This window comes from Suncus etruscus, chromosome 16, assembly GCF_024139225.1.
Source record: "Suncus etruscus isolate mSunEtr1 chromosome 16, mSunEtr1.pri.cur, whole genome shotgun sequence".
NCBI classification, from domain to species: Eukaryota; Metazoa; Chordata; class Mammalia; order Eulipotyphla; family Soricidae; genus Suncus; species Suncus etruscus.
Window position 1 is genome coordinate 77,513,468 of NC_064863.1, and position 25,818 is coordinate 77,539,285.

The window sequence follows — 25,818 nt, forward strand, 5'->3', positions numbered from 1 at the left end:
TGTGCTAAGTATCACTCCTCCATCATCCTATCCTAACCAGCTAAAAATACAATCTGTACAAACTACCTTCTCAGATCACAATGCACTGAAATTAGAAGGGAGCTACAAAGGGAAACAGAAGAAAAACTTTAATATCTGGAAGTTAAACATCTCACTACTGCACAACCACTGGTTCAGAGAGGAAATCAAAAGATTCCTGGAAACAAATGTAAATGAAGACACAATTATCAGAATTTTTGGGACACAGCCAAAGTGGTACTAATAGGAAAATTGATAGCTTTGCAAGAATACACCAGGAAGGAAGAAGGGGCCTACATAAATAATTTAGTGACACAGTTTATAAAATTAAAAAATGATCAACAAAATGAACCAAAATTAAGTAGGCAAAAGGAAATAACAAAGCTTAGAGCAGAAATCAATGAAGTGGAAATCCAAAAAAACAATCCAAAAGATCAACAAAAGCAAAAGTTGGTTCATTGAAAATATAAACAAGATTAATAAACTACTACAAAAATCACAAAGAAAGGGAGAGAAAGAGAAACTTAGTAAACCAGATTATAAATGAAAAGCAGGAGAGTGCGATGGGAGTGTGGGGAGGAATAAAATAAATAAATAAATTGGGCCTGGAGAGATAGCACAGTGGTGTTTGCCTTGCAAGCAGCCAATTCAGGACCAAAGGTGGTTGGTTCGAATCCCGGTGTCCCATATGGTTCCCCGTGCCTGCCAGGAGCTATTTCTAAGCAGACAGCCAGGAGTAACCCCTGAGCAGTGCCGGGTGTGGCCCAAAAACCAAAATAAATAAATAAATAAATAAATAATGAAAAGGGGGAGATCACTACAGATAATACAGAGATTCAAAGAGTAATCAGAGACTACTTTGAGAAATTTATGCCACAAAACATGAGAACCTAAAAAAAATGGATAAATTCTTGGACTCTTATAATCTTTCACAGATAAATCAGGATGATCTTGCATATCTAATAAGAACCATCACTATTGAGAAAATTAAAGTGGTAATCAAAAGTCTTTCCCCAAACAAAAGCCTAGGCCCAGATGGGTTCACTAATGAATTCTTTCATACCTTTCAAGAGGAACTACTACCAATCCTTTTCCGGCTCTTTCAGGAAATTGAAGAAACAGAATGTTAGGAAGCTAACATCACCCTGATACCAAAAATAGACAAGACATACTGCAAAAAGGAGACATACTGCAAAAAGGAGGAGGGAGGGAGGGAGGGAGGGAGAGAGGAAGAAGGATGGCTATCCACAAAACGGGACAAACTATTCACCCAATACCCATCAGATAAGAAGCTAAGATATACAAGGTACAGACAGAACTTAACAACAACAAAATAAATCTGACCCCATCAAAAAGTGGGGAGAAGAAATCAACAGACAGTTCCTCAAAGAAAATACAAATGGCCAAAAGACATATGAAAAAATTCTCCACATCACTCATCATCAGGGAGATGCAAATCAAAATAATGAGGTACCATCTCACACCACAGAGACTGGCACACACCACAAAGAACAAGAACACCAGTGTTGCCATGCATGTGAGGAGAAAGGAACTCTCATCCACTGCTAATGTAATGCCATCTTGTCCAGTCTTTATTGAAAACAATATAAAGGGGCCGGGAAGGTGGCGCTAGAGGTAAGGTGTCTGCCTTACAAGCACTAGCGTAGGATGGACCACAGTTCGATCCCCCGGTGTCCCATATGGTCCCCCCCAAGCCAGGGGCGATTTCTGAGCGCACAGCCAGGAGTAACCCCTGAGCGTCAAACGGGTGTGGCCCAAAAACCAAAAAAAAAAAAAAAAAAGAAAGAAAACAATATAAAGACTCCTCAAAAAACTGGAAATTGAGCGCCATATGATCCAGTTATACCATTTTTAGGGATATACCCTAGGAATACAAAAACACAACACAAAAATGCCTTCTGCACACCTATATATTCATTAGAGCGCTATTTGCAATAGCCAGAATCGGGAAACAACTCAGAGGCCTGACAACAGATGAGTGGCTAAAGAAACTATGGTACATATACACAGTGGAATATTATGCAGCTGTCAGGAAAAGATGAAGTTATGGAATATTCCTATACATGTGTAACATGGAAACTTTTTTTTTTTTTTGGTTTTTGGGCCACACCTGGCATTGCTCAGGGGTTATTCCTGGCTGTCTGCTCAGAAATAGCTCCTGGCAGGCACGGGGGACCATATGGGACACCAGGATTCGAACCAACCACCTTTGGTCCTGGATCGGCTGCTTGCAAGGCAAATGCCGCTGTGCTATCTCTCCGGGCCCAACATGGAAACTATTATGCTGAGTGAAATAATCAAAGGGAGAGAGATAGACACAGAATAGCCTCACTCATCTGTGGGTTTTAAGAAAAATAAAAGACTTTACTGTAATAATACCCAGAGACAATAGAGATGAGGGCTGGAAGGGCCATCCCATGATAAGAAGCTTACCACAGGAGCTGGAGCAGTGATGCAAGCAGTAGGGTGTCTGCCTTGCACTCGCTAACCTAGGACGGACCGTGGTTTGATCCCCAAGTGTCCCATATGGTCCCCCAAGCCAGGAGCAATTTCTGAGCGCCTAATCAGGAGTGAGCGTCACAGGGTGTGACCCAAAAACTAAAAACAAAAAATGAAAAGAAAAAAAAAAGAAGTTTACCACAAAGAGTGGTGAGTTCAGTTGGAGAAATAACTACACTGACAACTGACATAATAGTTGTTAGTGATAGAAATAGAATGCCTGTCTTGAATAAGGCAAGGGGTGGAGAAGGAGGGAGATGGAGAGCACTGGTGTTGGGAGTGTTGCACTGGTGAAGGGAAGGGTGTTTAAAAGTAAAAAAAAAAAATAGGGACCAAAGAGATAGCATGGAGGTAGGGCATTTGCCTTGCATGCAGAAGGACAGTGGGTCGAATCCCAGCATCCCATGTGGTCCCCCGAGCCTGCCAGGAGCGATTTCCTGAGCATAGAGCCAGGAGTAACCCCTGAGCACTGCCTGGTTTGACCCCCCCCCAAAAAAAAAAGTAAAAAAATAAAATATAAAAAATGTAACATACAATCTAGACCAGTTATTGAAGACACTTACTGAAGCAAAAGATACCCAAAGGTTTTTTACAAGTGAAAAGATCTCTACATAAACCAAACTTCAGCGTAGCATCTCTTTCAAACTTTACTGATTTTATTCACCCGATGTGTTTCCAAATAACAAACATTTACTCAGAATGGATCAATAGGCACAGGAAGGCCCATGATCAATACGAATGCCAAGCAACAAAACCCAAAAGTGTTGGGAACAACAAGTCATTTGTCTGAAACAGGTACATGGGTTCTCAGTGTTAAAACTCAATGGCAACTTAGATGTTAAACTAGATTGTTCTATAAATAACACTCAGTATTAAGTGTGATGGCGACCATGTTTCTGAACAAGTCTACGTACAGGAATGTTTCATGCATTCACAGGCATTTCACAGCATTCACTTAACACTCAAGGGGAAAGTCTACGACTGTGAAAAGACTCCACAGCCCCCAGAAGAAATGGTTGAACTGATTTCCTTGGGAAGGGCATGCCAATGAACTGAGATGATTCTATGTGGCAGGCTTAAGCACAATCAAAGGTCAGAATGGTGGTGGCAGTAGTATAGCAATTTGGGCATTTGCTTCCCTGAGCACTGCCAGGAGTAATTCTTGAGAGAAGAGGCAGAAGTAAGCCCTGACAATTGCTGGGTGGGGTCTCTCTCTCTTCTCTCTCTCTCTCTCTTTTCTCTCTCTTCTCTTTCTCTCAGTCTCTCTGTCACACACACACACACACACACACACACACACACACACACACACACACACACACACATACACAGACACACATCAACCAAATGGGGGAAAGGATGGTATTTCAATGGAGCCTGGCAGAATGCTCTGTTCGGAGTAGACGATGGGATCGCCCATCTTCAGACTCATTCTCACTGCTCAGAGCCTTTCCCCAGAGAGCCATCTTTACCTATCTTCTCCATCTTTAGCTCTCTGGAGGCTGCCCAGACACCTACATTTATGAGGTAAATCAGGCCCCTTCACACTCTTCCCTCTTTTTCCTCTTTTCTACGTCTTGACTTAGATTTCCCTCAGCACTGCTATCTACCTTGCTCCATTAATTCCTCTCTCTATGGTGTCATTGTATTTCCTAAGTTCAGTAAGGGAAGGTGTGATTTCACCATGTATGCAAGTTCCCTCATCTGCACGTGATCAGTAAAAATTTGATGGGTAGATAAAGGAAGGATCAGTAAAGGGTTTTTCAGCTACTAGAAAAACTCACACGCAGTTCAACACTCCTCAAAAAAAAAAAAAAAAGCCCAGATTCACTTTCATTGTTGTGAGATGCTTTATCTGTTGATGGAACAAGAAGCTGTCTTTATATGCACCAGAATAAATACTATGCAGCATTAAGGAAGATAAGAATCATGCAACTTGCAGCAGTGTGGATGGGGCTAAAGGATATATGCCATATGAAAGAGGTCAGAAGGAAAGGGAGGAATTGATATAGAATGATCATATGTGGGGTTTAAAGATACATAGCAAGGGGCCCGGAGAGATAGCACAGCGATGTTTGCCTTGCAAGCAGCCGATCCAGGACCAAAGGTGGTTGGTTCGAATCCCGGTGTCCCATATGGTCCCCCGTGCCTGCCAGGAGCTATTTCTGAGCAGACAGCCAGAAGTAACCCCTGAGCACCTCCAGGTGTGACCCAAAAAAAAAAAAAAAAAAAAACCAGCAACAAAGCAAAAGCCACTACAAATAATTTCTTTCTGCAAGGATTATGTTATCTGCTACAGCTAGTCTAAATCCATACAAAAAAATTCTGAATTAGCTAATAAAAAAAAGACTAGGGGCCGGGAAGGTGGCGCTAGAGGTAAGGTGTCTGCCTTGCAAGCGCTAGCATAGGACGGACCGCGGTTCGATCCCCGGTGTCCCATATGGTCCCCCCAAGCCAGGAGCGACTTCTGAGTGCATAGCCAGGAGTAGCCCCTGAGCATCAAACAGGTGTGGCCCAAAAACCAAAAAAAAAAAAAAAAAAAAGACTAAAAAGTTTTTTGTTTTGTTTTGTTTTGGTTTTTTAGGGCCACACCTGTTGGATGCTCAGGGGTTACTCCTTGCTAAGCGCTCAGAAATTGCCCCTGGCTTGGGGGGGACCATATGGGACGCCGGGGGATCGAACCGCGGTCGCGATCTTTCCTTGGCTAGCGCTTGAAAGGCAGATACCTTACCTCTAGCACCACCTCACCGGCCCCAAAGTTTTTAATTAATAACAACTTAGTGATTACTTTTCCTACTGTTTCTTGATCATAAATGGAATGGAGATGATTACTATACACAGTGAGGTGGGTGAAAATATAGTCTTCCAATCACTGATCTCAGAAGCTACTATCTTCAACACAAGTCTTACAATTAGAGGAACTGGTCCTAGGCACATATCACCAAAAAAAAAAAAAGTAAACCAGCACTGGCGGGGATGTGGGGGACAAGGGACCCTCATTCACTGTTGGTGGGAATGCTGACTGGACAAACCTTTTTGTAAAATAATATGGAAACTTGCAAAAAAAAAACTAGAAAACTAGAGCTTATTTGACTCAGCAATTCCAATTCTGGGCATCTACTCCAGTACCCAAAAACCCTATTCAGAAAAGACATTTACACATCTATGTTCATTGCAGCATCATTCACAATAGTAAAAAATATGGAAGCCATCATAGTTCCACAAACAGATGAGCAGATAAAGAAACTGTGATAGGTCTACATAACAGATGTATTATGAATACTACCCAGCTTTAAGAAAAATTGAAATCACACAATGTACCGCTATGTGGATCTGGAAAGTATGCTGAGTGAAGCTGGTCAGCAAAAGGACAAACACAGAATGAACATTCCTATGTGGAATATAAACAAACACAGTACAGGAACAACAAGTGGCCAAAAGCATTAGAGCCAAAACTGGAGAACTGGTCTAGAGAAAACAATTTACCAAGGGTGGAGTTTGAAAGGTGGGAGAAAGGGGAGCTGGAGACAATGGTAGAGGAAAGTGGCTATGGTATTGGAACACCATCTTCACGAAACCCATTAATATATATTAGTGATATCAGTATTAGTATTAAATATTAGTATTAAATAATATTTAAATAATAATAAATAATATGTATTACATTCTATATATTAGTACTAAAAACCCATTAATATATAATATTAGTAATATCAGTATTAGTATTAAATATTAGTATTAAATAATATTTAAATAATAATAAATAATATGTATTACATTCTATATATTAGTACTAAAAACCCATTAATATATAATATTAGTAATGTCAGTATTAGTATTAAATATTAGTATTAAATAATATTTAAATAATAATAAATATATATTACATTCTATATATTAGTACTAAAAATCCATTAATATATAATATTAGTAATGTCAGTATTAGTATTAAATATTAGTATTAAATAATATTTAAATAATAATAAATAATATATATTACATTCTATATATTAGTACTAAAAATCCATTAATATATAATATTAGTAATGTCAGTATTAGTATTAAATATTAGAATTAAATAATATTTAAATAATAATAAATAATATGTATTACATTCTTATATTAGTACTAAAAAACCTCGATGCCACAAATAAAAAAACGATTCAGGTTACCTGTGCTATAGAGGCCTGAGGATTGCCGAGTAAGTTTTTGAATGAACGACTAGAAATCCATCTGAGCTGGTGGCAGAAAGAAGTGGCATAGGTGATATCCTTGAACTCTGTGCTCTTCTTCTTCTTTTTCTTCTGATTCCCCGAGATCTGATCTAATTCAGCCTGTGTTTCCCTAAAGAAGTTGGAGTTGGCATAGAATTCGGCCAGTTTTTCTATGCGTGGCATATCTCTCTTGGAAGGCTCTTCTGCATTCTCAGCTTGGGAAAGTAAGCAAATAAAGAAGGAAAATTTATTAACCAGGAAACAGCTTTTCTACCACTTCTTTCTCCTCCAACCTTTTAGTTCTCTAATACAAGGAATTATAATTCCATCATGGCTCCAAAGTCTAGAAAATCAGTAGAAAAAAAATGTAGCTAACTGGCTCTGCCCTGTCTAATGTGTTGATCCTAATTACCTTATTTATTCTTTGCTTTTTATGTTTTTGTTTTGGGGCCACACTCAGTAATGCTCAGGGCTTATTCCTCGCTCCATGCTCAGGGATCACTCATGGAAGTGCTCCCGGGACCAGGTTGCCTGGCAAAGCTAGGACTCCTGCATGCAAACATATGCTCCTGCCTTTTGAACCCTCTCTTCATCTAATGGGCACTGAAAACAAACTTCTTACCCCAAGAGGTTTATAATCCCTCATGTAAAACTCTGGTCCGTGCTTTTGTGCAAATTGTCAAGTTTCCTTTTACAAAATATCCCAAGAACAAGGAGCACATTTCTATAATGGACACCGAGAACGGTCACTCTCTGATAACGAATGCTCATTTTATAAATTAAATAGAAAATGAAAACAAAATCTGTGTTGAGTGGGGTTACAAACAGAACATACATGTTCTGAACCCTACTTGCCATCGCTATGGCATTTGGGGGTGGGTAGTACATGTTTCAGTCCTCTAGACAGGAGTTTCCCTCCTCAGACTCCAAAGAGAGGCAGCAATGAAAACATCCAGGAACTGAGGTCTCTGCAGACACTAAACTTGCTGGTGTCTTGCCCTTGTAATTCCCAGTTTCTAGAACTATGAGGTGTAGAACGATCCTCCTTCTGTACAACAGCCAACAGGGCTGAGATCAGGCATCTCAGCGTTCCATTAATGGCACACAGCGACACTCTGGTGAGCTGACAGTTTACTGCAAACAGTCCCAACAGGTAATGGTTCTGATTTACATACCTTCACCACCTTCCTCTTCTCTGTTCAGCATCACAGCAGAAGAATCCCCATTAATGACGTCCAGGAAGAAGTCGGCAGGGTTGTTATAGGATTCACAGTGGTAGCCTACAAGAGAGGGGTCACTCAGGCACGCACACTTGAGTGTCTTGGAAAAACGGACTTACTTTCAGGCAAGGTGAGGCTAGTGGAGACAGCATCGGCCACTTTGGCCTTGTCATTTTTCCCCCTTCCCCCTCACTATTTACCCTTTTTTTTCCCCATTCAATCATAATATGTAAACAATTCTGTCTGCTGGAAAATAAACAATCTATGTCACTCTTAACCTCTCACAATCTTACGTTAGCACATAGTATCTGCCTGTGATAATGCATGAAACCTCAAACGGCAACTAACAGGGTCTAATATTTAATAGAATGTCCTTTCAAAAAAATTGAATTATATATATGGAGCTGACAAACAGCAAGCTTCAGCCAGGACTAATGTTGGGGGATGAAATAGGGTAGAATAGGTATGAATCCTATTCCCTGAGATTATCAGGGGTGGCCAGAAAGTCAAAGTGTACTTTAGCATAAGGATCTTCTACCGCCTCAATGGACCAATCATCATCTGCGTTCATCTGCAGTACTTCCAACACAAAATATAAATAAAACAGCAAAGCAACATTCTCAACAGAAACGGGCTTGCTCTTTGGAGCCTTGTCCGCCCTTAAGCACATATTTCTATTACTAAGTTTTCCTCATAATCCTCTTTCTCTTCGCTCACATCTTCCTATGCAAATTTCATTCAACAAAATCTTGCTTCACTAAAAATGAATAAAATGAAAGAAATGACAAAAAATAAACTGAGATAGATAACTGGTGTATAATTATAAAATTATAAGTGGGGTCATGGCTCATTATCTATAACCATACCCAAATATCGCTAAAATGAACTGCCTGCATGAGTCTTTTTTGTTTTGTTTTGTTTTGTTTTTAGGCCACACCTAGTGGCACTCAGGGGTTACTCCTGGCTCTTTGCTCAGAAATTACTTCTGGCAGCCTCAGGGAATATGGGATGCCAGGGATCAAATCCAGATCCGTCCCAGGTTGTCCACATGTAAGGCAAACCACTACCTGCTGTGCTATAGCTCTAATCCCTGCATGAGTCATTTTATAAAGAAAATCACACCTTTCCTTTTGAAGTACAATCAAGCAAATCAGTCCAGAAATGCCTTTATTTAATTTTTAAGTGGTGGAAGAGGGACACACTAGTTGGTGCTCAGGGGCTATTCCTAGTTCAGTGCTCAGGTTACTGACTGGTACTTGGGGCCACAAGTGCCAGGAAAGAACCGCATACAGAGCAGACTTGACAGTGTTCAGCCTACTGAGCTGTCTTTCCTGCTTCCAACAGTTCAGAAACATTAGACCACTGAAGGCATATTCGTAATTAGCAAAATATTTTGTTTGTTTGCTTTGGAGTCACATCCACTGGTGCTTAGGCGTTATGCAGGAAGTTTGGGGGATCCATGTGGTACTGGGGGCTGAACCTAAAACTCCTCTTACACAGCCTGTTGAGCTCTCTCCTCCCAACAGAATCTTCATTCGTTTCAGTCACTCACATGCTCTTGAGCCCTAAACCCACCTCCTAACTTTACTAGAAAAGTTAGCAGCATCTCCATTAGACTGCCATCAAAGAAGATCAATATCTCATGCAAGGGTAAAAAAGTAATAAAGAGTACTAAAGCCTGGCACAATGTATGGCCAAGAAGACAAATAACTTAGGGTTAACCAGATATTCCACCCCTCACCTCCAGTGTTTAGTTGCCAGATATCTGGTTCCAGGCCAAGAAATGCATGAAGCTATTAGAATTAGAATTTGGAAGCAGAAGTTAAAGACAGGAGAGATACAGAATTGCAGAGAAAAGGAAAACAAGAGCCCAAAAATGGCCAAAGACTCAGAAGTCTACTGAAAGATCAACTGCCATCCCCTCTGACCACATACTCCATTCTCTCGGGTTCTGTTAGCCAAGTTCTTACTGCAAGAAAAAGTCAATCATACCAGCTGATTCAAAGTACCCCAAGGCTTCCTGAGCAGGCCCATGGAACATTAGTCTTCCTGAGGCCAATAAGGTGAGGCTATCAAACAACTTGAAGATGGAATAACGAGGCTGATGAATGGAGAAGATGATGGTTCGTCCCTGTTTAGACATCCTAAATTTAAAGCCAAAAAAAAAAAAATCATTAAATAGTGGAGACTTTGTCCTTTTCAGCAAAATGCTTTAGTCCTGCCTCTGAGTCATTGGTTCCTAGTTCCACTTAATTTTTTTCTCATTAACTTCTCATTTCCTACCATCTAATAGGAGACCTAACAGCAGTGATTGCTTTTCAAAGCCTAGGGTTTCTTATAGTGGGTTCAATAGACAGTCAAGAATCATTTAGAATATTGAAAAAGATAGATGTCTAATATTCTTTCAAGACCTACCAGGTATAGGGATCCTTATTTTTAGCAAGCATCCTAGTATTTTAGAAGTACACTCAAGTTTGGAAAACTATAAAAGACTAAAGTATTAAAATAAGGGACAGGAAGCTATCTCAGGGATCAGGGTGTTTGCCTCAACTATGAAAGACCACAAATTTGATTCTTAAGGACCAGGTGAGCCCTCCAACCCAGCACCACTGGGCATAATCCTAGAGACCCTCAGTTCTACCTGAATCCCCAGATACGTGCCATTACTTGACCCAAAATTCTGATGTACCCACCAACTCTCAGAGAGAAAATAACTGTCTATCCACTGGATAGAAAAACACTGATCCAAAAGGACATAAGCACACCACTATTCATTGCAGCACTCAGTGCATAGCTAAGAGTTGGAATCAGCCTAGATGTCCAACAACAGATGAGTGGATCATGAAGATATGGTACATATACACAATGGAATGCTACATAGCAATAAAAAATGATACAATCATGCAATTTGCAGCAACGTGGATGGAACTAAAAGATATTATGCTAAATGAAGCCAGAAGGAGGATAAATATAAAATGTCACTTATACAGAAAGACTTCATCATGAGCTCCATTCCTTGAGCTATACAGACACCAGGATCTCTAGATACAGAAGTCTGATTTTGCCATCCATGACGAAGCAGAAGTCATCCATACACCACAAAAGCATGGAGGGGAGAGTAAATGATCATGCAAGGAGTCTATAGTTAGTCCCATGACAGTATACTTCAGGGATGGAAAAACCCTGTGTCTCCTAGGCCAAGGGAATTCCCTCTACAATATCCCCAATAATTACTGTGCCTATGCAGGGGGAAAAAGAAAAAAAAAAAAAGCACAAAATAATTATTTTTCCACATATATATTTATTGATTGATTGATTGATTTTTTTTGACGTCCTTACTTTGGTGTAGATATTGAAGTTGATGTCTCCCTGTTATTTTATATTATTTTATCTTTCTTTTTGCACTACGGCATGGTTTGATTTCAGGACCGAGACTATTGTATGGTGCTTGTCTTTATTGCTGCAGTGCTCACTGGATATTTTATTTATTTATTTATTTATTTATTTATTTATTTATTTATTTATTTATTTATTTTGGTTTTTGGGCCACACCCAGTAACGCTCAGGGGTTACTCCTGGCTATGTGCTCAGAAGTTGCTCCTGGCTTGGGGGACCATATGGGACACCGGGGGATCGAACCGCGGTCCGTCCAAGGTTAGCGCAGGCAAGGCAGGCACCTTACCTTTAGCGCCACCGCCCGGCCCCCTGGATATTTTATTTGATATTTCTTTCTGTATTGTTGCAGTGTTTCAATTACCTTTTCCTGTCCTCTCTCAAACTGAGTTTGAAAGCCTCTAAGGACTCCGCCCATTTTCAGCTTATTTGATTTTGTACCCCATTCTATTGCTTTTCTTTCCTTCAAACAAAACCACATAACTCGAACTATCTAGCTCTGCCTCTCAAATAGAGGGGGAAACAAGGGCGGATACTAGGACCAAATAGATATATGATCACTAGTAGTAAGCTAGACACAGAGGGGACCACTTACTCTAGCAGCCCGGGGGGTGAGGGTGAGGAATATGGGATGCAGGAAGGGAAATGGGGGTGGAGGAGGACAAATTTGGTGATGGGAATTCCCCTGATTCAATGTTAATATGTACCTAAAATACTACTGTGAAAGATATGTAAGCCAATATGGTCAAAATAAAAATTAAAAAAATAAATATATCAGGAGCCGGTGAGGTGGCGTTAGAGGTAAGGTGTCTGCCTTGCAAGCACTAGCCAAGGAAGGACCGCAGTTCAATCCCCCAGCGTCCCATATGGTCCCCCCAAACCAGGGGCAATTTCTGAGCGCTTAGCCATGAGTAACCCCTGAGCATCAAACGGGTATGGCCAAAAAGAAAACCAAAAACAAACAAACAAACAAAATATATATCACTTATATGTGGCATTTAGAATAAATGAATGAAAGAATGCAATGTTTAAATGGGGGCTGTTGAAAACACTCTAGGCCCCAGAGTATAATGAAGAGAAGGAAAGAAATTGAGTGGAGAAGGAGAAATTCAAATATGAAAGGATGGGGGACAGGAGCCAAGGGGTCTCCGGTGCACTGGTGGTATTAAGAAAAGAGAGAACTAAATATCCAAGTCAGAGCCTACAATAATAAAATCATGAGACTCAAACTTTAACAATCAAACTTAAAATGTGTCTGTTATGCTGGTAGGCTGAGGGTGAGGGTAGGTAGTGGTGTCATGTGATGAACATTGATGGAAGGAGGTTAATATTGGTGGTGGAACTGGTCCTGAAACATTGTATACATGAAACTTAATTATGAAGAACTTTGTAAATCACAATAGTTTAGGGGCCAGAGTGATAGCAGCCGACCTGGGACTAACGCGGGTTCAATCCCTGGCACCCCATACGGTCCCCCGAGCCTGCCAGGAGTGACTTCTGAGCCAGGAGTAGCCCAAAAAAACAAACAAAAAAATTACAATAGTTTTAATTTTTTTTGGTTTGGGCCATACCTAGACACTCAGGGGTTACTCCTGTTTCTGCACTCAGAAATTGCTCCTGACAGGCCCAAAGGGCCATATGGAATGCTAGGGATCGAGCCTGGGTTCATACCAGGTCAGCCAAGTGCAAAGCAAATACCCTACTACTGTGCTTTCTCTCCAGCCCCCAAAATAAAAAATTTTTAAAAAGAATATGCCTATGCCGGGCGATGGCGCTAAAGATAAGGTACCTGCCTTGCCTGCGCTAGCCTTGGACGGACTGCGGTTCAATCCCCCGGTGTCCCAGATGGTCCCCCAAGCCAGGAGGGACTTCTGAGCGCATAGCCAGGAGTAACCCCTGTAACCCCTGAGCGTCACCGGGTGTGGCCCAAAAACCAAAAAAAAAAGGGGGGGGGGGGCTGGAGAGATAGCATGGAGGTAAGGCGTTTGCCTTTCATGCAGGAGGTCATCGGTTTGAATCCCAGCGTCCCATATGGTCCCCCGTGCCTGCCAGGAGCAATTTCTGAGCCTGGAGCCAGGAATAACCCCTGAGCACTGCCGGGTGTGACCCAAAAACCACAAAAAAAAAAAAAAAAAAAAAAAAAGAATATGCCTCAGGGCTAGAGAGATAGCATGGAGGAGGTAAGGTATTAGTTTGCCTTGCATGCAGAAGAATGGCAGCTCAAATCCCGACATCCCATATGGTCCCTTGAGCCTGCCAGAAGTGATTTCTGAGTGCAGAGCCAGGAATAACCCCTGATCACTGCCAGGTGTGGCACCAAAACCAAAATAAATAAATAAAATAATAAATAAAAAAGAACATGCCAGGAAGTTTCAGCAGGCAAAACGGGTACAGCATGTCTCCACGCTGTAGGCTTTTTGGCCAAGCTTAGGGGAAGATGCGGCCTCCAGCTGCATTCCACAGCCTTCTCTCTCCTTCCTCCGGGACCCTAGAGTTACCCCAGACCGCTTGCCTGGGGTGACAGCCAAGTGGGTTCAGCTTTACCCCACATGTAACCATTTTTACCTGTAGGTCTTTGCTCCTTATGAAGCAGATTAATATCCTCTCTCAAGCTAACTGCCAGTCAGCTCCCAAAATTAAAAAATAGACTCTAAGCCTGAGAAGAAACCAAAACTCTGTTCCTATCAATTTTATTATCAACGAACTCCTATCCTTCAAATCCCTTCACTGGGTACCTGCGCTTGCTACCACAATCACTTTCTGATGCCCCCACTCAAAGACATTTCCTAATACGGGAGTGCTGGTAGTTGTTTACAGACCCCAGATGGCCAAATCACAGACCAAAGGAGTGTCCCGGAAACAACATCCTCCTCTCCCCCAACTACTTCTAAAACATAAAAGGGTCATGTTTATCTCCTTTGTATATTCCCTTAACATTTATAACTTTTTGAATATTCTCTTATGCAGTGACAATTTAGCCCAATTTTGGTTTTTTGTTTGTTTGTTTGCTTGCTTGCTTTTTCCCCTTTGAGATCTGTTCAATTAAGAAATGCTGGTAGAAGAGTATCTCTGTATAGAATTCATGTTAGAATCAAGTTATGGAAAATGTTGGACTTGCTCCCTCAGCCCCCAGATGCACCAACAATACCTTGTGGCATTGTTTCTCTTTTGCATAGGCACATTAAAATGAGAAAATATTACATATGCAAACAAGTTCTTATCTAATAGAGATGGGAAAACAAATTTTGTAATGTATTTAAGCCTTATACCCAAAACATTGGCATAATGAGTTGGCTTAGGCCTCAGAAGAATGGGCATTGCCCATACATTCCTGAACAATGAAAACCATCTATGGAAACAACCACAATTGTCTAAAACACTACCAAGACGCAAACCTCTCCCAGGGAAGACCCTACCACTGCTCTGGCATTGATTGACTCCAAAGAGCTCTCTCAACACCCAGACGACTTAGCAACAACCTGCTTGCAGGGAAGGTCTCTCCGCATCTAATGATGAGGTGAAACTAGAGGATGCTCCACATCAGCCTGATTTTGAGGAAGGAAATGCACAGAACCCAGAATCTTTAAATACAGGAACCTGACACCAACAACAGCTAACGTGCGAAAAAGATTCACCAGGACTATAGGGTTGGACAGACTGGTATGCCTGGAGCCCAGAGTCGGTCTTATGCCAATAAACTTCTGGGGTGAGGCCTTCTTGTAATCAGGCCAAAGATTTTTCTCCCGTTTTCCCCATATTTTGCTGGGTCTATGCAAACAACGGCGATTGCCACTTTCACAACTTTACTACTGTATTTTTTTAACACTTAACCTTTAAGAAAGAAAAAATAGGGGCCGGAGAGATAGCATGGAGGTAAAGCGTTTGCCTTTCATGCAGGAGGTCATCGGTTCGAATCCCGGCGTCCCATATGGTCCCCCGTGCCTGCCAGGAGCAATTTCTGAGCCTGGAGCCAGGAATAACCCCTGAGCACTGCCGGGTGTGACCCAAAAATCACAAAAAAAAAAAAAAAAAAAAAAAAAGAAAGAAAAAATAACCAGCTTACTGAACTTTAAAAAAAAAATAAAATAACTGTAATAGAATGTCTGTGTCGAATATAGGAAAGGGGACGGAAAAGAGGGAGGAGGGCATTGGGGGTGGGAATGTTGCACTGGTGAAGGGGGATGCTCTGTTTGTGACTGAAACCCAACTATAACTATGTTTGTAATCATGGTGCTTAAGTAAAAAATTAAAAAAAGAATATGCCTCTTCTTTTCTTTTTGTGAATGGATTTTATTCAAAGGGAGAGAAAAACAAAAGAAAGAGGAGGCATTTTCAAGAGAGAAGACGTGCTTCTATAAGGACAAAGAAGAGTGTCAGAGTAGAAGTGAGGAACCCCATTGCCTGGTTACAATGGAGTCACAAGAATGCTTAGACCCAAATAGCTGGTGGCACCCCAATCTGATGCCATAAGAAGAGAATGAGCAAAGCGTCAAGAGTAAGCCAAAATGAAAGAATCAAGGAGGCCTACAAAGTGTGAGGAAAATGAGGTCTGGTCAGGACCCTGCAAGAACCTTGAGCCATTCATCACACCAGTGTTGGATGGAGCAGCTATCAATGCAGTGGCCTCAAAGACAAGGTCACACTAAAGCTTTTTGCTCAGAGATGGCCTACCAGCCCTTAAGCACCCATGAGCCAGAACCAACTAAAAGTGGGAAATGGACGTGAGAAAAAGTTGGGAGACTCAGTGAGGTGGGAAGCTGGAGACACCTGCCTGCATGCTTCAGCTGTCATTAGATGTGCAGAACTGAGGCTTTCCCTCTCACATATAGCAAATACCATACTGAAACAGGGACTATGTTTTGTTTTGTTCTGGGGCCACACCTGGCAATACCAAGGATCATAAGATGTCAGAACTCAGGTTCCTTATACAAAAAGCTGCTCTCAACTCCTTGAGCCATATCTCCAGCCTGACCTGGAAATACCGTAAACTAATAGAGTGGGTTTTAGGGGGAGAGGGAATGTTTTATTTGGAGGGTCTCCCTAGTGCTTCTGAGGGCCACCAGGGTTATATCTGGTGTCACTATGGAGGTCCTGGATGTGAAGGCTCAAACCTAGGGCCCTGTGCTACAAGACAGGCATTCCAGACCTTTCAGCTACCTCACCAGCCTTCTTCATGGGTCTCTAAGAATATACTAAAAGCACAATCTACAGGTATTTCAGGTCTATGCCTACATGTCATCCTAGTCAAATGACACATGTGCAAAATAGATTTTTATTCAGAGACATGTTTCATTAAATCTAGTTTTATCCTGTATCTCATTATATATACCCCCTCCACAGATATGTGTATTTCCAAAGTCTGCTAAGAAAGTGAAGAATGACAGAGAGCAAGAGCCTGAGTAATCTTTTCCCATATCTTGGCTACTAGGTCATCACTGTACAAGAAAGAACTGGGTTTCACAAAGAAACATCTTACAGATAAAATGTCTACAATGGATCTGGGGCCGGAACGGTGGCACAGCCGTAGGGTGTTTGCCTTGCTAGTGCTAACCTGGGATAGACCATGGTTCGATCCCCTGGTGTCCCCCATATGGTCCCCCAGCCAGGAGCAATTTCTGGGCACAAAGTCAAGAGATACCCCTGAATGTCACAGGTTGTGGCCCAAAAAGCAAAAGATAATAATAAATAAAAGTAATAAATAAATAAATAAAATGAATCTGAAACACCTTATGGATAGAAAGCTGATACAGGCTTGGCAATAGGAGAGGAGGGTAGAAAGATAGGACAGTCCCCATCTGGAGAAGAGTCTGTGCCAAGAAGGCAGAAGACATCCTAGATGGCTGGAAAGTCCATGCATGTGGAACCATGAGTGTTTTTGATTGTGTGACCTCGGAGTGAAGAGTAAGGCTGCAGCAAATGTATGTGCAGAAGGAGATGGGGACACAGAGGGAGAGCACAAGTGATTCTGGTTGGAAAACAGGCAAGTCTGGTTGGTCCTCTTGCAACTTCTCTTGAAAGATGGACTCTAAAACAATTTTAAAGATTGATTTCAGAAATCAATGGTCATGACTGAGCCACAGAGAGTACAGCTGGTAGGGTGTTTGCCTTGCATGCAGGCAACCTGCACTCAATCTCCAGCACCCCATATGGTCCCCTCAGTCAAGAGTGATTACAAGTGCAGAGTTGAGTATGGGGCTGTATGGGATGCCAGAGATCAAGCCTTAACACCAAAAGGTGTATCCCCCCACACACCAAGAGGTATGTCACCCCACAAAGGGGTAGGGAGAAGAAGAAATGGTTGAGGCTTTATTTTGGAAATCACTTCCAGAAATACTGTCCCAATGGCTTCTCTCTCAAGAAAAGGAAAAGCTATTTCTATGGCTCTAATCCTCCTTTTCCTTTTCTCCCCTCATTGGGATCCTATCAAGTTGAGCTCCTAAACTGATATCTTCCCCCCAAACCACATACACACAATGTACTTCCTAACACCCCTGTCCTAAACCCACAAGCCTGGACTCTAGATGCCTTTTCTCTACACTACCACCCCAGCCGTCAATGCACACAGACTGGCCAAAGCCATATCTCGAAGCAGAGTAGACCGTAGTCCTCTTCCCAACTGGCCCTGTGACCCCAAGAGAACCAATCCAGACAGTTTTTCTTCTGGAACAGCTGAGGCTCCTCCACTGGGAAACTCAGTCCCTCATAACCAGGAGTCCTCACAGTGACCTAAGAAGGACCTGAATGCTCAGCTCCCCACTCAATTCCACCTCATATGCCCAGTACAAGACCTCAGCTATATTCCCCAGTTCTCCCTATGCTGGATTTCTACTCTCTGGGAAAGGATTATTCTCTTTAGATGTCATTGGGACTAAGGAAGTCCCAAGGAAGGCTGTTTGGATAGGGTTTAAAAAAAAAAAAAAAGGCACAGAGACACAGAAGAATAAGGAAGCAAAGAGCCAGGGGTGGGACGGGGGTTAGGGACAGGCTGTGTAAAAGGGGGTCCTTGATGGTGAATCACCCAGGCTGTGAGCTCTTCCAGTAGCTGCAGCAATCAATTACTAAGAACTCTCAATGTTCTGTGTTTTGGGGTTCAATGCAAAGAAGTGTTGTCACTGAGTCATATGGGAGATCTATTCTTATTTTAGTGAAGGGTAGGCTAATACCCAGCCATGCCCAGGAGTTATTGCTGGCTCTGCACTCAGGAAATCATTACTGGAGATGCTCAGGAGACCAAATGGAATACCAGGGATGGATCTACCCAGGTCAGCTTCACAAAAGATAAGCATTTTAAGTACCACTCCCACCCTATTCTAATTTTTTGAAGAGATCTGCATATTACTTCCCACAGAAGTTGAACCAGACAATACTCCCACAAACAGTGAAGGAGGTTCCTTTCTGGTTGTTCCCAGATTGGTTGATATGTGCCATTTTCACTGTTATCTCACTGTTTTCTTTTGCAGTTCCTTAACCATGAGTGACCATGAAGCACTTTTCCATATGCCTATTAGGGAAAGTTTCTATTCATCTCCTAACCCCATGTCTGGATGGAACTGAAGGAATGCCATGCTGAGTGAAGTCAGTTAGAAGGAAAGGGGCATAGAGAGAATGATTTATCCTATGTGGGACTTAAAGATACACAGAAAGGTAGTAATAAAAGCAACATAAAGGGAAAACTATTCACACAACTGAGCTTGCAGGGGCAAGTATGCTGGGGTTTTTGGGGGTGGGAGTCGGTACTATGCTGGTGATGACAGTGATGTTGGAATGAGACCACCATTAGAGGATAGAAAATCACAGTAGTGCATCAACAGAGATTAAAATAATAGAATTCCGGACTCTCTTTAGTCACTGGCTTCCAGTTCCTCTGATCATCCAAACAAAACTGATAATCCTGAGGCCACCGGCTGCGCCCTCCAATCAGAAGTCACTGATTATACCACACCATCTCTTGCTTACGTCCCTGAACTGTGATACCCTAAGGGCCTTCCCAAACAATCCCCTACTTACTTTTATTTTCAAAGTATTTACTAACTGACTTGACCCTCCCAGTCAAAAAGGCATTCTTATCTCTTGCACCAACTCTAACTGCTGAATGGGCTGGGTGTGTGTATATGTGTGTTGTGTGTGTGTGTAAGGGTGGAAAGGAGAATAACACCTGAGTTAAGAGCAAATACTGCGTAAATAAAAGAGCAACAAATCCGAAATGTTCACCTCTTGAGGAGCATGAGAACAGCATTGGCTGTACTTGAGTCTAAGCCAGTCGTGGGCTCATCGAGGAACAAAATGGAAGGGTCTGTAATGAGCTCCATGCCAATGCTGGTCCTTTTTCTTTCTCCTCCAGACACACCACGGATAAACTGGGTTCCAACCTAGAACACAAAGAAAAGCTGGAGTTATTGGCACCATGGCACTGTTGCTTGCTGAGTTCCACATGAGTGCCAGCTCTGAGAGAAGTACTTTCTCTTAGGGACGGAGCAATAGCATAGTGGGGTGGGCGTTTGACTTGTAAGCAGCCGACCCAGAACAAACTGGGGTTCAAACCCTGGCATCCCATATGGTCCCCTGAGCCTGCCAGGAGCAATTTCTGAGTGCAGAGCCAAGAGAAACTCCTGAGTGCCACCAGGTGTGGCTTAAAAAAAAAAAAAAAAAAAAGGCCCCACAAAGACCTATAGTGGGCTTTTATTTATCGTAAGTGTAGAATAAGGCCCAGGTCCGAGCTGAAATGGGAAACCTGGTAAGAAATACAATCACAGTTCATCAGGTCAAATATTCAGTTTTAATATAATTATATCAGAACACTGGTTAAGATATGATCCTGACACAGCACAATCCAAGTCTGAAAAGTGGGTGAATGATAAGAGCTGAAAAGGGGAAAAGAAAGCATTTATGACTTATTCACTGTCTGGCATTCCTCCACTTCATACAAACACACCCCAAATTTCACTGAATTTGTCAGGATGGACCCTGTATACATTCTCATTCATCGCATCTTTCAGACAAATCTAGGAATATACAGCAGGACAAATGGCTCGCTCGGTCTTTTCAGCCTGTTCGGGGTCACTCTGTAGAGCAGTGGGAAGAGAAAGTTTTTGGGGATCAGAGGTAGGAAACAGGCTGGAGAGATAACATGGAGGTAGGGTGTTTGCCTTGCATGCAGAAGAATGGTGGTTTGAATCCCGGCTTCCCATATGGTCCCCTAGCCTGCCAGGAGTAATTTCTAAATGCAGAGCCAGGAGTAACCCCTTAGTGTTGCCAGGTATGACCCAAAAACCAAAAAAAAAAAAAAAAAAAAAACAGAGGTAGGAAACAAAGATTTGGTTTTTTTTCTTTTTGTTGATGGGGAGGGCAGGCACATTCCCAGTGGTGCTACTTTTGGCTCTGTGCTCAGGGGTCATATCTGGTGAGGTGCTAGGGGTCGAAACCACTAGCATGCAAAGTATGTTCCAGTCCCTTGGGCTATCTGACTCAGGGAGATAACTCTCATAGCCTTCCAAGAGACAACAATCAAGTGTCAGGCCTAAACTTGGATCTGATAACGGCTAGGCATTTTGAGACAAATGAAAAATGTGAATAAATTTTTGACATTAAGATATTAGTTGGGTATTTTGTTTGTTTTTAATTTTAGGGCCATACTGACATGTGCTCAAGGCTTCCTCCTGGCTTTGTACTTAGGGATCATTTATTGCCTAATGCATACTTACTTGACTCACAGTTATAGATATAATTGAAGGTAACTCAGAAGGAGACCACTTGCTTAATTTTAAGGATTTGGTCCTCAAACCACAAGATAAAGAAGGGGGGGGGGATATGAAGCAGAAAGAAGAGAGAGGAAGAAAGAGACAGGGAGGAGGAAAAGGTAGAAGATGGAAGAGTAAGAGGGGAAAGAACTCTGATACTCTGGGACCATGCATAAATATTCCTGAAGAATTGGAAGATGACTATTTTTAATGGTAACTTGATATTTATTTCCAAGGAGTAGGCTCAAGACTTCTTCCCTTTTGCAAATTACACTAAGAAATATTGTGATTTCCTTTGAACCGACCTATGTTGTGTGTGCTTATTATTTAGTTGAAAACACTATAAAGAATTATAGGTTAGTATCTCAAAAGTTGGTATATAAACCCCCCCACTGCTCAATTTTACTGGCTTAAAAAGAAAAGAATTATAGGTGTACTAGTAATTTTAATTTATATTTGCAAATAAAAAAGGCTAAATAAAAAAATTAAGGCTCAGTGATATAAAGACCTAAGCATCACCTTTTATTGTGAAAACTATAAAATCTTGAAATCATATGGAGAAGGGGAGCAAAAAGAGAAGAGAGGAGACAGAGAGGTAGTAAAAGGTTAAAGAATTTGCCCTGCAATGAGCAGATCATAATTCAATCTCAAGCACCCATATGGTTCCCCTGAGTACCACCAAACACAAAGCTAAGTCTAGCCCCTGAGCCCCACAGGGTGTCCAAAATGCCCTCCGCAACACAAAAAAAAAGAAGAAAGAAAAAGAAAAGGAAGGAAGGAAGGAAGGAAGGAAGGAAGGAAGGGAGGGAGGGAGGGAGGGAGGGAGGGAGGGAGGGAGGGAGGGAGGGAGGGAGGGAGGGAGGGAGGGAAGGAGGGAGGGAGCGAGGGAGCGAGGGAGGGAGGGAGGAAGGAAGGAAGGAAGGGAAAGAAAGAAAAGGAAGGAAGGAAGGAAGGAAGGAAGGAAGGAAGGAAGGAAGGAAGGAAGGAAGGAAGGAAGGAAGGAAGGAAGGAAGGAAGGAAGGAAGGAAGGAAGGAAGGAAGGAAGGAGGCTTGGAGAAATAGCACAGCGGCGTTTGCCTTGCAAGCAGCCGATCCAGGACCAAAGGTGGTTGGTTCGAATCCCGGTGTCCCATATGGTCCCCCGTGCCTGCCAGGAGCTATTTCTGAGCAGACAGCCAGGAGGGAAGAAGGGAGGGAGGGAGGGAGGGAGGGAGGGAGGGAGGGAGGGAGGGAGGGAGGGAGGGAGGGAAGGAAGGAAGGAAGGAAGGAAGGAAGGAAGGAAGGAAGGAAGGAAGGAAGGAAGGAAGGAAGGAAGGAAGGAAGGAAGGAAGGAAGGAAGGAAGGAAGGAAGGAAGGAAGGAAGGAAGGAAATCATAAAATGAAAGTACGTGGGAAAAGATGATGTCTTGAAGTTATTCTTCCACACAAAATATACTTCACATTTTAAAATGTGAGAAAGTTAAGACGGGCAGCAGCCAGAGCCCACAAGATCACTTGATGGGTTGGAGGTACAGATTCTACCCCCTGTGCCCCAAGTCCCTCTCCAGCTAAATAAGAGAAAGAAACAAGAAGTGACACCCAGTCAACAAATACTCCAATTCCTCTAAGAAAAGCACCTCAAGGGGAGATTACCTTACAGCCAAATGACCAGAGAGCTCCTTTTTGCCTGACACTTCAAGTTTTTTGACAAAACCCATTGACAGGGTGCTACTTACGAGTCTCTTCTTCAACAACAGTATCCCAAAGAACCAGTTACGTATAAACTGATAGGTAAATATTAACAAAAGGAAGGAAGACAGGAGGGCCTGGAGAGATAGCACAGCGGCGTTTGCCTTGCAAGCAGCCGAGCCAGGACCAAAGGTGGTTGGTTCGAATCCCGGTGTCCCATATGGTCCCCCGTGCCTGCCAGGAGCTATTTCTGAGCAGACAGCCAGGAGTAACCCCTGAGCACCGCCGGGTGTGGCCCAAATACCAAAAAAAAGAAAGAAAGAAAGGAAGACAGGAGAGAGTGCTGAAGGAAAAAGCACTAGAAAAGCAACAAAATTAAGGGAAAACCCTCATGTGGTTGAGAATGATTGTGAAATCCAAATCCTGACAAACAGAGCAAAGAGCCTTGAATTTCTTCATTTATCCAGTGGTCCTCAAACTACGGCCCGCGAGCCACATATTGTATTTATTCCGTTTTATTTCTTCACTTCAAAATAAGAAGTATGCACTGTGCATAGTAATTTTTTCATAGTTTTTATTTTAACTATAGTCCAGTCCTCCAATGGTCTGAGGGACAGTGAACTGGGCCTGTTTTAAAAGTTTGAGGATAACTGATACATTTCAGAAATACACCTCCGAAACAAGGAAACAAGATTCCCTGGAGGAAAAAGATTGAAAGAAAAACAAAAGGAAGGGAAAACCATATAAAGATGATGATGCAACATGAGATAGAGGGAGAATGAAGAGCTTTTAAAGGAAGAAAGGCCACATGTTCTTTGCACAGACCATAGCACCATAGATGCATGGCTTTCTGATTCACTATGTAAGGATTCACGTCTTGTTAGTACAGAAAGCAGGCACTTCTGATGACAACACTGGAGAGAAGTGCCACAGTGAAGAGAAGTTCGCAATGGGGTTATGTCATTTATCGGTAAAGTTTTATTTGCTGGCCCAGGCTCTCTGCTTTTTCTCCATTACCTTGGAATTTGCCACTTTATCCAGTCCTAACTCTTGAATAACCTTGTCGATGCGTTCATTTTTTTCATGATTTTTCATAGATGTTGGGAGTCGGAGAGCTGCTGAGAACTGTAAATTTTCTCTCACTGTCAGAGTTCCCATCACGACATCATCCTTAAGGAAAAGGGTGTTTTAACAAATATGTCAGGTCTTTCTGCTATCCAATGTAGTGAGAGTAGCAAGCCACAAAAACCCAAGGGAATTTTGTAGCTAATGATGAGTTAACAATGACATAAAATAAAGTAACTCCATAAAGAGACTGCTAAAACTGAATTTTCATTCTCTATCTATACAGTTAAACACATACACTTAACATTGGAAGAAGATACTTCTTTGACTGCTTTATGTAAGGATTTGCCAACATCTTCAAAACTAAAAAAAGAGGGATAAAGGCAGGGCCAAAAACAAAACAGAAAAATATTATCTTGGAAGTAGAATGATAGGATCTAGGTTTCAGTGTCTTCCCATCAGTTCTCATTTATAAAAAGCTGTATTTATAAAAAAAAAAAATACTAATAAAAAAGCTGTAATTAGGGCCCGTAGAGATAGCACAGCGGCGTTTGCCTTGCAAGCAGCCGATCCAGGACCAAAGGTGGTTGGTTCAAATCCCGGTGTCCCATATGGTCCCACGTGCATGCCAGGAGCTATTTCTGAGCAGACAGCCAGGAGTAACCCCTGAGCACCGCCAGGTGTGGCCCAAAAACCAAAACAAAAAAACAAAAACAAAAAAAAAAAGCTGTAATTAGAAAATTGGTTTGCAAGATGCCCTTCAACAGATGAATGGCTACAGAAACTGTGGTACATATACACAATGGAATATTATGCAGCTGTCAGAAGAGATGAAGTCATGAAATTTTCCTATACATGGATGTACATGGAATCTATTATGCTGAGTGAAATAAGTTCAGAGAGAGAGAGAGAAAGACGCAGAATGGTCTCACTCATCTATGAGTTTTATAAAAAATGAAAGACATTCTTGCAATAATAATTTTCAGAAACAAGAGGAGGCCTGGAAGTTACAGCTCACCTCATGAAGCTCACCACAAAGAGTGATGAGTTTAGTTAGAGAAATAACTACATTGTGAACTATCCTAACAATGAGGCTGTATGAGGGAAATAGAAAGCCTGTCTAGAGTACAGGCAGGGGTGGGGTGGGGAGGAGGGAGATTCTGATGTTGGGAATGTTGCACTGGTAATGGGGGGTGTTCTTTACATGACTGAAATCCAACCACATTCATGTTTATAATCAAGGTGTTTTAATAAAATACAAAAAAAAAGTTGGTTTGGGGCCAGAGTGACAATAAAGTACATGTGGCATTTCTCTTTATGCTGCCAAACCAGGTCCAATCTCCGGCATCCCATATCCCATGTATTCCCCTGAGCCCACCAGCATTGATCCTCAAGTGCAGAGCCATGTGTAATTTCTGAACACAGCCAGGTATGGCCCAGAACCAAAACCAAAACAAACACAAATACTGGTTCTATGAGTGCTTCATAGTCCACTTGCAGAATTATATAGAATAAAAGAAACCTAAGCTGCAAATCCGTGGATACTTACTTGCACGACATAACCTGAATTACATTTGAAATTGGCAGGTCGAGGTCCTCCATTTATTAAAACATCTCCAGATAACCCACGTGGATCTTTCCTTGCAGCTAAGACATCCAACAACCTATAAAAGGACATGAAGGTCATTTCGCTTCCCTATATCAGGTTGGACCTCCCATGTACATCAATCGCAATTTTGTTCAAGTCTAAAAAAATCATAGACAGGTCAAGAATTGCCAGAGGGCCAGTATGTGTGAAGCTCTGGGCACAGTCCCAGGTTTTGCAAAAATGGAAGTGATATACTGCTGGGTGATGTAGGTGGATCTCTCAGAACAGCTCTTTATGCCCAACTACTCGAGGTAGGCAATTAGCTTCTACACACAAGATGCAAGCCCTCACTCACACCTTCCTGCCCTATGCCTCACTTTCCATTTTAACCCTGT

At 42.1% G+C, this 25,818-nt stretch overlaps 1 protein-coding gene across 1 annotated transcript in view; it reads right to left on the reverse strand.

The window, feature by feature from the left end:
• The window catches only part of ABCG2 (ATP binding cassette subfamily G member 2 (Junior blood group)), a 53,009-nt gene that overhangs the window by 14,657 nt on the left and 12,534 nt on the right, over nt 1-25,818 (reverse strand). The window contains exons 3-8 of the mRNA XM_049789760.1: nt 25,385-25,499; nt 23,788-23,940; nt 19,577-19,734; nt 9,965-10,116; nt 7,928-8,032; nt 6,711-6,967 (exon numbers count right to left, since the gene is read on the reverse strand). Coding sequence (XP_049645717.1) covers nt 6,711-6,967; nt 7,928-8,032; nt 9,965-10,116; nt 19,577-19,734; nt 23,788-23,940; nt 25,385-25,499 — 940 coding nt within the window. The remainder of the gene's footprint in view (nt 1-6,710; nt 6,968-7,927; nt 8,033-9,964; nt 10,117-19,576; nt 19,735-23,787; nt 23,941-25,384; nt 25,500-25,818) is intronic.